This window comes from Chanos chanos, chromosome 16 (assembly GCF_902362185.1).
Source record: "Chanos chanos chromosome 16, fChaCha1.1, whole genome shotgun sequence".
Taxonomy (NCBI): Eukaryota; Metazoa; Chordata; class Actinopteri; order Gonorynchiformes; family Chanidae; genus Chanos; species Chanos chanos.
In genome coordinates this window covers 18,213,581-18,226,951 of record NC_044510.1, presented here as the reverse complement: position 1 = coordinate 18,226,951, position 13,371 = coordinate 18,213,581, and the positions used below count along the sequence as shown (strand labels likewise).

The window sequence follows — 13,371 nt, the reverse complement described above, 5'->3', positions numbered from 1 at the left end:
CCTGTGGACAGAGAAACCGCATACAACAAACTGAGACCTTGAGAAGCATACTGCTTTTCCATCAGCAACCTTCCTCTTCTAAGCATTTATTTAAAGTGACACGGAGGTTCCATTCACATGAGTTCAGATGTTTGACAAATAATGATTTATTGGATCTTCTCAGTTTAAGATCTTAGAATAAGAATAGAACTGAACTTTCATTGAACTGAATTAGTAACTCAAGTAAACACTAAACATTTAAAGATAATTAAAAGTGGGTGATGAGTTTGAAGGGTAATATGACTTCAATGTAATCCATTATTAAATGATCTCTTGATGTGAATCTCCTCTTGTTGCACGTGCTTCTTAACGTCAGTCTTGACTCAATAATTCAATAAGGTCATTACTGCTGGTGAGTACATGAGTCAAACAATAGATGGTTTTGTAGGTGGAGTGATTGCCAGTTTAGGAATCCTGTAAGGAATACAATATCCCAGAGCGTCCATTTGGATACGCCCAGACTTTTCTCCTGGGTCCTCGTGCTTGAGAAGGTGCCTTAAATTCGTTTTTCACCAAGATGAGTGATTCCTTGTGTTTGGTATGTTGGTTGTCATGGGAACCTGTCTCATGCCGTAAATTGTATGATTTAATTTGTGTTTATTGGACCAATTCCTCCCCTTTTACAATTTTGTCCAGTCCTTCTTTTATGACCCCAGTACTCCTCCTTAATCACCAGTAGGTTCACACTGGGCCATTATTTTAATTCACATTAGAATTCACATTATTCTAATTGGATCTTACTGAACTCAGTCTCTATGAATTTGAGTTCCATAAGAACCAAGAAAAAACAGTTTCCCTGCCAAATTTTATTTTTATTACAATTATTATTAATAAGAAATAAAACAACAACAATTAGCATTACTGTTTTATACCTTGTTTAGTATTGTAATTTTTAATGAAAATCTGGTTTACCTAGATTTAGTAGTTTAGTAGACTACTAGTCTAAACAACTGGTATATTACTCATCATTTATCACTTTTAGTTTACGCTCTAAAATGATGTGAGTTGTTCACTGTCCAAGTATGTTACCCCTGAACAGTGACGCGCTTTGTGAAAACGCCCAGCAAAACTGTTGTAGTTTAATAGGACAATTAAGGTCCATTAAAAAGGATGCTACTACAACTGTAACACCACAGATCTCATCTTTGCTTCCCCATTAGAAATCTCCAGTTACAAAACTTTTTAACTGATCACACACTCTCTGTGGATGAAATGGCATATGTCAGCAGTAATACTGTGTGGCACAACAAAACATACAGAAAAACACAGTCATAAATTATTATTAAGTCATAACTATTACCATAAACTATTTAAGTACTATCTGTCTTTCATAGCTGTTGGCTTGTGTACATAAAATTTGAAATGTGAGTAGGTTTTATTGAGCTTATCCGAGCAGCACTGTACTCCTAACCTTCAGCCCCCAGTCACTGAAGACAAATCCCCAAACACACCACATGACCTGTATGTCAGCATTCATATATTATATTTGGCATTCACGTTTAGTCAGCCAGAATCATAACCATCAAATACATTATAAGTGTGAATGAATCCATAGATGTCTCAATGGATTCATTCCTTGAACAAGTCAGTACTTTTTCCAGTTCATTTCAGTGCTGCTGAAAGCTGCTTTAAATGTGACAGCTTGTATGACACAGTTCATTTGGTTCAGGAAAATGGGAATATTCCTTCAGAATATGTATGTTCTCATTCACTCCCTCATACAACATTTGTGCGCACACACTGACCACAGAAACACATGCTGCATTCTTTACATACAGTTACTCAGAATGATGTACAGAATAATGGTAAATGCCTAGGTATATGTTGTCCTCACATTACAGTTAGAGATTAGAAAGCTTTTGATATCAAATGGAAAAAAGGGTAAATTTTGTCACTCACCTAAGTGCTGTAAGCTCGCTCGGATAAGTCCAGTCTGGTCCAGGCAGAGAACGTTAGTGCACAAGCCCCGTGGCTCCAAACAAACCAGAGAGTCATGATGCCTACCTAGTGATTCCAATTAACAAATTTAATTTCCTGTTGAGGCTAAGTGTATCACAGGCAGTCAGTCACATTCACATTCCTGCTCTGTTTTCACAAGACCACGCTTTACAAAGTGCTTTATGGAGAAAGAGAACTTTAGACATTTCACTCAAGACAAGAGCAGTGGTGACTCATGTCAGACACATGTTCTGGTAAAAAAAATGTTTTTTAAGGAACTCAGAACTCTACATCCTTTGGTTGTAGGACCGTTAAAAGGTTGTTCTTTTGTTCTCTCTCTCTCTCTCTCACACACACACACACACACACACATACACACACACACACAGTTCCTGGGCTTAGTTATTAGTTATTGTTCTATGTTGAGCCATGAAAATCATATCTTTCTCAGGTGTATATTTAAATATCAATATTTTCTAACATTTCATGTCAGAATATGTCTGTCCCATGGTTCACGGGATGCCCAGTGGTTTGAGTGTGGCTAATTTAAGCCTGACTGGGATGCGTTCAAATGAATTCATTGCTGCTACAGAATTTCCAGTGTCATCTTAGGCCACAGTGCACTAACAGGTTAATGTGATTTAGCACTGTTTGGGAGAGGATTTGCTGTCTTTTTAAAATCTGACTGGTGCTCATCTTGGTTATCTGGTTACCCATAAAGTCTCTTTAGACACAATGCAACCCAAACACACCAGCTTCGTCAGGTCAGAGGTCAAAAGGTCTCAGCCAGCTGGCCCACCAGCTTTGTCAGGTCAGAGGTCAAAAGGTCTCAGCCAGCTGGCCTATTAAAAACCAAAAACCAAAAAAATGGGACAGACTCTGTGAATGCTGCTAGTCTCTCAGTGTATCAGCACTGGCATGTGATTCCAAACATGGCTGAGGTTCTTCAAGCATAACCGTGCTTAATAATAGTAATGTGTGTAATGACGGTTCATACACATTTTTACCAATAAATTTCCATGATTTTTCGACAAAATTTCATGACCATACATTTTCATGAAAAGTCTGTGTACACATGAAAAATAATCATAAAATCCATATCAAAATTTACCACAGTCTATTTTAACTCAAATTAATGACAAGCTGTGCTTTTTGAAGCCAGACATGATTAAATTGGCATTTTCCTTTGTGCGAATTTACATTTCGTTACAGTACACGCTGCAACTCAGCTCGGGGTCTGACGTTACCCCACGCAAAGAACAACATAAAGTGAAGTGACGTGACTGATCTGCCCGAATATTAAAGTATTGTTTAACCATGGATTTTTGTCAGTCGATCTTAACTGTAGCAAAGGGTTGTACTGAAAAATTCGAAGCTTCGTTCATTGAATTTGCATTCGATTGTGAAATTAAGCATTCTATGATTAGGAGTGCGCATAAAGTAGGAATTTGCGCATAAACCAGGAATAACGTTCGTTCGTGATTTGTGAAAAAAAAGTCCAAAAATCCATGGTTTGGAATCATTCTAAGCTTACTGATAATGATTAAAAAAAACGATATAGAACAAGATAAAACTCGTGTACCATCACTCTGGGAAACCATCTGAAAAGTGTACGTTTATTCCTGAATTCGTAAAATGTTTCTCCTAGTAAATTAAGGTCTACAACATCGTTAATGACGCCTAACTGTACGTTCACACTGAGCGCGGCGAGAGCGTCAAAGTGACCGGAAGTCATTCATTTTCAATGAGAGCCAGCGTCTTTAAGCGGCGAAGAGCGTCGCGGCAAAGGGCGTCGCGGCCAGGGTGGTTTGGGCGTCAAAATACAGTTGAAGTTCGGTTAACTTTATGGTAATGAGATATGACGCGGTTGGGCGGCAACCAATAGAAACTTGGAAGTGCTCCGCTCTAGAGAATTGTAGAGAACACGACAGTATAAACTATTGTTCCCACAAAACTTTTGGTCCTAAGCAAAATGGAGGAGAAACTGATTATATCGGTGGTGGGTTTCCACATGTTGTACTGTAATGTAGGTTATGCACAAACGTTAGTGTTAATTAAAGACCAAGGCTAGTAAACGTGTCCTATAAACTCCATGCTGGAATTTGACCTAGCCTATCATTAACACAAAAGACACACAACAACAAAAAGCTTTTAAGTAGTGTTTTTCATTAGTTAATTTTGTTACGAAATATGTAATTAGCATTGTTTATTTATTTCTGTCATCGGTCGATTTCGCACCTTCACATTTAAAATATCTCATAAGGTTAACTCATAGCCTACTGGTGGTCAGTCAGCACAAAGATACCGCTCGACCTGTTTGTTTGCTTTATAGCCCCTTTAAAAACATTTGCATAACCAAGCTTTCCGAAGGAACTTGTACCCGCCTATTTCATCAACGGCAGAGCGTCCAAAGTGTTGGCAGGGAGGTTTGGGCGACTCTTGACGCTCTCGCCGCTCTCAGTGTGAACGTACAGTAAGTCTAGTTTAGCCTTCTGTGCAGATAATCACTGTATTATTTGTGACTGTAGGCCTCCTCAGAGGGAACGCCAACCGACACCGCAAAGACTGTGAACTCTGGATCAAGTGATGTAAATAATGCCTATGAAAAAGTGTCAAACTTTTAAAATTAACTTTTAAAATTAAAATTATTGAGTAGAAAGTCGCGTATTCCGAAACAGGCCAAAACGATGACGTCATGTCAGAGACATTTGAAGCTTCGTTCGAAAAAGCTTGGCCAAACCGACTGGCAAAAAGTGGCATTCGATACAGCCCTACTGAACCACACATACTCTATTAAACATGTATCTGCGACGCAAATTTTCCATGACTTTTCCAAAACTTTCTGGGTTTATTTATTTTTCCAAAACTTCTCCAGGCCAGGCCTGGAAATTGCTATTTTCAAATTCCATGACTTTTCCAGGTTTTTCGTGACCGTATGAACCCTGTGTAATGAATGATAGCTGATCACTGATCAAACTAAAGCCATCGCAACCATGAGAAATGCATTTCAGGGAATGACCCCCTCCCCCGCTTGGTTAAAACTCTCTTTAACTGAGACAGGAAGAGAATAGTTCCCCTTGTGTGAACTTTAAATCCCAAAGTAATTTGCGCTATCCAGTGGCAGTGAAATGAAACAACTTCATCATTCCGTTACAAAATAAGGGTTGATTGTGTGAGCAAGAATGTCAGTGATGAGTTTCCTTCGTCCGAACCTTCCACTCTTCCCCTGTGTTCCCTATTCAGTACACACGTACATGTAACTGGAATAATGAATGAGTGACCATACAGAAAGTGTGAGGTATGGTGTGCGTGACTACGAGACATTTAACACAAGAGGGCGGATGTTTAAACCCTGGAAGTGAATGTCGCTATTTTGTTCGTCTTCCGGGTTATGTGTTTTGCGACCCTGGTCTGTAAGGAGTGGTGCTGTTATCTTCAAAAGTGCAAATTATACAGGCTAAAGCTCGAACGTAAGTCCTTAATCTTCATTATGGGCATTCATCGCCCTTGTCCACATCTTACATCGTGTTGTTTATTAACAGGTTAGATTCATTTCGATAAGTAAAGGTCATTTCCCCATGTTGTTCGTCACCAGTTTAGGATAGCAGATTCGTCACTTTGCATGACTGATCATCAAACCATAAAACACTATCTGTTTTATATACGGTTACCTTAATCATCTCCACGTGTGTATGTCTTTGACAGTTAACTAGATTTGTTGTCTGTAACGGTCACGAGATGGTGTAGTTCCCTTTTTTGCTTGACTTACACATCTGTTTTTGACTGTTTAACTCGCCGATACATCAGTCGGGTATCTTTAACAGTCTAATCGCGTATCCTGATAACTGTCTTGCTAAACACCTTTTCTAATACGTCATGAAGGTAGTGATCTACTCCAGTTAGTGTATTTTATGCGCCAGTGTTTTTGACGATCTACCACACTTCAGCCGAAAACCCCGCTAATATTATCATTCATAGCTTGAAGTGGTTCAGGCGAATCTGTATTTTACCATGATGCGTCGTGAATATCGCATTCCAGAGACCGCTTTAGCTGGACTGAACTTAAATGATGGTACCAGTCGCAGTTTCACCGACACGCTGTGTTAATGGTGATAATCAAAGCTGTTTCAGGTGTATCGCGTAGCCTCAGGGGTTTGACGGAACGGCACGGTCTCTGTTCTGACACGCTCCTTATTTTGCATTATATTTTTAATACTGCGCTTTACCGCAAACACGACTCGGACAGGTGACGGCAATGTTAGCTTTTGGGGTTGTTTGAGGTTTGTTTGAGGACTGTCCTGTGATTGTTACTATTAAACCCTTGTTATTACTATTATTATTTTTAATGTGCGTTAAGCTGCACATTTTAGACTAAAAGAGGACAGAATCTGTGTGTGTGTGTGTGTGTTTGTGTGTGTGTGTGTGTGTGTGTGTTCAATTCCGTATCGTTTCTATAGCACCTTTTAACTATCGATATTGTCACATGGCAGCTCTACAGTATATCAGGCCTGAGACACCACTGAGCAAGTGTTTAGAGATGTCGACAGGGTCAAACTCTCCTTAGACAGAAAAAGGCCTTAAACCTTTACTCTGAAGGGGTAGCCCATCCTCCTCTGGCTGGCACCAGGTCTTTCTCCTCCACCCTTTTCTGTATATGGCCTCTGCATCTCAGTAAAGCCTGTGTCTTAGTAGGCTGGATCTCAAAGCCATTCCAGTGAGAGACAACTTAGCTAGTCAGTGTTCTGACATGGACACCATTGTCAAAAATGGACTAAATATATTATTTTCTCCTGAATGTGCTATGGCAAAACCTGAATACCTGGAATCAGAGACTCTCTCCAGTGACGTGTGTGTGGAGAGCTGTTTGACCCAGTGACGTGTGTGTGGAGAGCTGTTTGACCCAGTGACGTGTGTGTGGAGAGCTGTTTGACCCAGTGACGTGTGTGTGGTCCATGGATAATCTGATGTGCCTGTGCACAGGATTGGCTGAGGAATAGGTTGTGTTTGAGTGACTTGTGTGTGTGATTGGCAGGTGGGTGTGTCTGTCCCTGATGGGCGGCTGGTCTCGCAGTGCCGTGTTGGAGCTGTACAGAGCCCTGCTCCGCGCCGGACGCCACCTGCAGTACACCGACCGGAACTACTACCGTCGGGCGGTGGCACGGGAGTTCCGCCGCTGCCAGGCCCTCTCCACCACACAGGAGAAAGAGGAGGCGTTGAAAAGGGGGCAGTTCTTTCTCCGCAGCCGCCTCGGGGGCTTGGTTTAGGAGGGGAGGTGCTTGGCAGCAGGACAAAGGCAGTGTCTTTCCCGCGTCAGGTATGTGGTCTGTGGAAGCTCTTACTCAAACAGCAGTCAGTGCTGGAGCACTTTCAGTAGTCAGTACGTGATGCTGCTGAATCAGATGTTTCAGAACTGTTTTTGTTTTGTGTAGAGCAGGTGTCATTAACAGTGAGGTTGTGAGCAACAGCTGTTAGTGAAATACTGATCACACGGCAGGACCTACTGCGAACTTATAGGAACAACATTGGTGTGAATTCCTCTGGTTAATTTAGTGCTGATAAACAACAGTCTTTTATTATCAGTGACTTCCAGCCCTCCTCTGACACTGTCTGTCTCTCGCTGTCTGTCTGCTCTTTCTCTTTCTCTCAGTCCCTCATTGTCCTGTCGGAGGGGCTTTCGGAGAAATGGCCGGAGTGAACGGCGGTCGGAAAGGGAAGAAGGATGACAATGGCATTGGCTCGGCCATCGACTTTGTGCTGTCCAACGCCAAACTGGTGCTGGGAGTGGGTGGGGCTGCCATGCTTGGCATTGCCACTCTGGCAGTTAAAAGAGTGAGTGACAGAGAGACAGTGAAGAGAGTGAGAGATGGAGAGACAGTGAGGAGAGAGAGTGAGATGGAGAGAGAGTGAAGAGAGTGAGTGATGGAGAGAGAGTGAAGAAAGTGAGTGATGGAGAGAGAGTGAAGAGTGTGAGTGATAGAGAGACAGTGAAGAGAGTGAGTGATGGAGAGAGAGTGAAGAGAGTGAGAGATGGAGAGAGTGTGAAGAGAGTGAGAGATGGAGAGAGTGTGAAGAGAGTGAGTGATGGAGAGAGAGTGAAGAGAGTGAGTGATGGAGAGAGAGAGTGAAGAGAGTGAGAGATGGAGCGACAGTGAAGAGAGTGAGTGATGGAGAGAGAGTGAGAGATGGAGAGTGAGTGATGGAGAGACAGTGAAGAGAGTGAGTGATGGAGAGTGAGTGTGAGATGGAGAGAGAGTGAAGAGAGTGAGAGATGGAGAGAGAGTGAAGAGAGTGAGTGATGGACAGTGAAGCAAGTGAGAGATGGAGAGAGTGTGAGATGGAGAGAGAGTGAAGAGAGTGAGTGATGGAGAGAGAGTGAGAGATGGAGAGACAGTGAAGAGAGTGAGTGATGGAGAGACAGTGAAGAGAGTGAGTGATGGAGAGAGAGTGAAGAAAGTGAGTGATGGAGAGAGAGTGAAGAGAGTGAGAGATGGAGAGACAGTGAGTGATGGAGAGAGAGTGAAGAGAGTGAGTGATGAAGGGAGAGTGAAGAGAGTGAGTGATGGAGAGAGAGTGAAGAGAGTGAGAGGTGGAGAGACAGCGGTTCTAGAATGTTCCACACACTGACAGTCAGTGGGTTTAAGTGCTTTGTCATGTCGTCTGACAGATGTACGACCGAGCCATCAGCGCCCCCTCCAGCCCCACCAAAATGGACCAATCAGGGAAAAGGAGCTGGGAGGAGCCTAGTTGGCTGGGGTCGTCACCACGGACACTGAACCGTGACATGAAGTCAAACATCAGTCGCTCCCTCCAAACACTCCCAACCTCATCACACACCTTTGAACCTGGTACAGTTTTCTCTATTATATATACCCCATTACATCACTACTGTTATACATGTTCTCTGTTATATATACCCCATTACATCACTACTGTTATACATGTTCTCTGTTATATATACCCCATTACATCACTACTGTTATACATGTTCTCTATTATATATACCCCATTACATCACTACTGTTATACATGTTCTCTGTTATATATACCCCATTACATCACTACTGTTATACATGTTCTCTATTATATATACCCCATTACATCACTACTGTTATACATGTTCTCTATTATATATACCCCATTACATCACTACTGTTATACATGTTCTCTATTATATATACCCCATTACATCACTACTGTTATACATGTTCTCTATTATATATACCCCATTACATCACTACTGTTATACATGTTCTCTATTATATATACCCCATTACATCACTACTGTTATACATGTTCTCTATTATATATACCCCATTACATCACTACTGTTATACATGTTCTCTCTTATATATACCCCATTACATCACTACTGTTATACATGTTCTCTATTATATATACCCCATTACATCACTACTGTTATACATGTTCTCTATTATATATACCCCATTACATCACTACTGTTATACATGTTCTCTCTTATATATACCCCATTACATCACTACTGTTATACATGTTCTCTATTATATATACCCCATTACATCACTACTGTTATACATGTTCTCTATTATATATACCCCATTACATCACTACTGTTATACATGTTCTCTATTATATATACCCCATTACATCACTACTGTTATACATGTTCTCTATTATATATACCCCATTACATCACTACTGTTATACATGTTCTCTATTATATATACCCCATTACATCACTACTGTTATACATGTTCTCTATTATATATACCCCATTCCATTACTACTGTTATACATGTTCTCTATTATATATACCCCATTACATCACTACTGTTATACATGTTCTCTGTTATATATACCCCATTACATCACTACTGTTATACATGTTCTCTATTATATATACCCCATTACATCACTACTGTTATACATGTTCTCTATTATATATACCCCATTACATCACTACTGTTATACATGTTCTCTCTTATATATACCCCATTACATCACTACTGTTATACATGTTCTCTATTATATATACCCCATTACATCACTACTGTTATACATGTTCTCTATTATATATACCCCATTACATCACTACTGTTATACATGTTCTCTATTATATATACCCCATTACATCACTACTGTTATACATGTTCTCTATTATATATACCCCATTACATCACTACTGTTATACATGTTCTCTATTATATATACCCCATTACATCACTACTGTTATACATGTTCTCTATTATATATACCCCATTCCATTACTACTGTTATACATGTTCTCTATTATATATACCCCATTACATCACTACTGTTATACATGTTCTCTATTATATATACCCCATTACATCACTACTGTTATACATGTTCTCTATTATATATACCCCATTACATCACTACTGTTATACATGTTCTCTATTATATATACCCCATTACATCACTACTGTTATACATGTTCTCTATTATATATACCCCATTACATCACTACTGTTATACATGTTCTCTATTATATATACCCCATTCCATTACTACTGTTATACATGTTCTCTATTATATATACCCCATTCCATTACTACTGTTATACATGTTCTCTCTTATATATACCCCATTACATCACTACTGTTATACATGTTCTCTGTTATATATACCCCATTACATCACTACTGTTATACATGTTCTCTATTATATATACCCCATTCCATTACTACTGTTATACATGTTCTCTATTATATATACCCCATTACATCACTACTGTTATACATGTTCTCTGTTATATATACCCCATTACATCACTACTGTTATACATGTTCTCTATTATATATACCCCATTCCATTACTACTGTTATACATGTTCTCTATTATATATACCCCATTACATCACTACTGTTATACATGTTCTCTGTTATATATACCCCATTACATCACTACTGTTATACATGTTCTCTATTATATATACCCCATTACATCACTACTGTTATACATGTTCTCTATTATATATACCCCATTACATCACTACTGTTATACATGTTCTCTGTTATATATACCCCATTACATCACTACTGTTATACATGTTCTCTATTATATATACCCCATTACATCACTACTGTTATACATGTTCTCTGTTATATATACCCCATTACATCACTACTGTTATACATGTTCTCTCTTATATATACCCCATTACATCACTACTGTTATACATGTTCTCTATTATATATACCCCATTCCATTACTACTGTTATACATGTTCTCTATTATATATACCCCATTACATCACTACTGTTATACATGTTCTCTGTTATATATACCCCATTCCATTACTACTGTTATACATGTTCTCTATTATATATACCCCATTACATCACTACTGTTATACATGTTCTCTCTTATATATACCCCATTACATCACTACTGTTATACATGTTCTCTGTTATATATACCCCATTACATCACTACTGTTATACATGTTCTCTATTATATATACCCCATTACATCACTACTGTTATACATGTTCTCTATTATATATACCCCATTACATCACTACTGTTATACATGTTCTCTATTATATATACCCCATTCCATTACTACTGTTATACATGTTCTCTCTTATATATACCCCATTACATCACTACTGTTATACATGTTCTCTATTATATATACCCCATTACATCACTACTGTTATACATGTTCTCTATTATATATACCCCATTACATCACTACTGTTATACATGTTCTCTATTATATATACCCCATTACATCACTACTGTTATACATGTTCTCTATTATATATACCCCATTACATCACTACTGTTATACATGTTCTCTATTATATATACCCCATTACATCACTACTGTTATACATGTTCTCTATTATATATACCCCATTACATCACTACTGTTATACATGTTCTCTATTATATATACCCCATTACATCACTACTGTTATACATGTTCTCTCTTATATATACCCCATTACATCACTACTGTTATACATGTTCTCTATTATATATACCCCATTACATCACTACTGTTACACATGTTCTCTATTATATATACCCCATTACATCACTACTGTTATACATGTTCTCTGTTATATATACCCCATTACATCACTACTGTTATACATGTTCTCTGTTATATATACCCCATTCCATTACTACTGTTATACATGTTCTCTATTATATATACCCCATTACATCACTACTGTTATACATGTTCTCTATTATATATACCCCATTACATCACTACTGTTATACATGTTCTCTATTATATATACCCCATTACATCACTACTGTTATACATGTTCTCTGTTATATATACCCCATTACATCACTACTGTTATACATGTTCTCTATTATATATACCCCATTACATCACTACTGTTATACATGTTCTCTATTATATATACCCCATTACATCACTACTGTTATACATGTTCTCTCTTATATATACCCCATTACATCACTACTGTTATACATGTTCTCTCTTATATATACCCCATTACATCACTACTGTTATACATGTTCTCTCTTATATATACCCCATTACATCACTACTGTTATACATGTTCTCTATTATATATACCCCATTACATCACTACTGTTATACATGTTCTCTATTATATATACCCCATTACATCACTACTGTTATACATGTTCTCTATTATATATACCCCATTACATCACTACTGTTATACATGTTCTCTATTATATATACCCCATTACATCACTACTGTTATACATGTTCTCTATTATATATACCCCATTACATCACTACTGTTATACATGTTCTCTGTTATATATACCCCATTACATCACTACTGTTATACATGTTCTCTCTTATATATACCCCATTACATCACTACTGTTATACATGTTCTCTCTTATATATACCCCATTACATCACTACTGTTATACATGTTCTCTATTATATATACCCCATTACATCACTACTGTTATACATGTTCTCCTGTGTGGAAACACAGGAACAGGTCACATTAGTTAAGTTACGTCTGTGTGGAAACACAGGAACAGGTCACATTAGTTAAGTTACGTCTGTGTGTGGAAACACAGGAACAGGTCACATTAGTTAAGTTACGTCTGTGTGGAAACACAGGAACAGGTCACATTAGTTAAGTTACGTCTGTGTGGAAACACAGGAACAGGTCACATTAGTTAAGTTACGTCTGTGTGTGGAAACACAGGAACAGGTCACATTAGTTAAGTTACGTCTGTGTGTGGAAACACAGGAACAGGTCACATTAGTTAAGTTACGTCTGTGTGGAAACACAGGAACAGGTCACATTAGTTAAGTTACGTCTGTGTGGAAACACAGGAACAGGTCACATTAGTTAAGTTACATCTGTGTGGAAACACAGGAACAGGTCACATTAGTTAAGTTACGTCTGTGTGG

At 38.6% G+C, this 13,371-nt stretch overlaps 1 protein-coding gene across 1 annotated transcript in view; it reads left to right on the top strand.

Annotated features, from left to right (window-relative positions):
• The first annotated feature begins 7,639 nt into the window (after positions 1-7,639).
• The window catches only part of mief1 (mitochondrial elongation factor 1), an 11,704-nt gene continuing 5,972 nt past the window's right edge, over positions 7,640-13,371 (top strand). The window contains exons 1-2 of the mRNA XM_030793467.1: positions 7,640-7,806; positions 8,642-8,822. Coding sequence (XP_030649327.1) covers positions 7,660-7,806; positions 8,642-8,822 — 328 coding nt within the window. The 5' untranslated portion in view covers positions 7,640-7,659. The remainder of the gene's footprint in view (positions 7,807-8,641; positions 8,823-13,371) is intronic.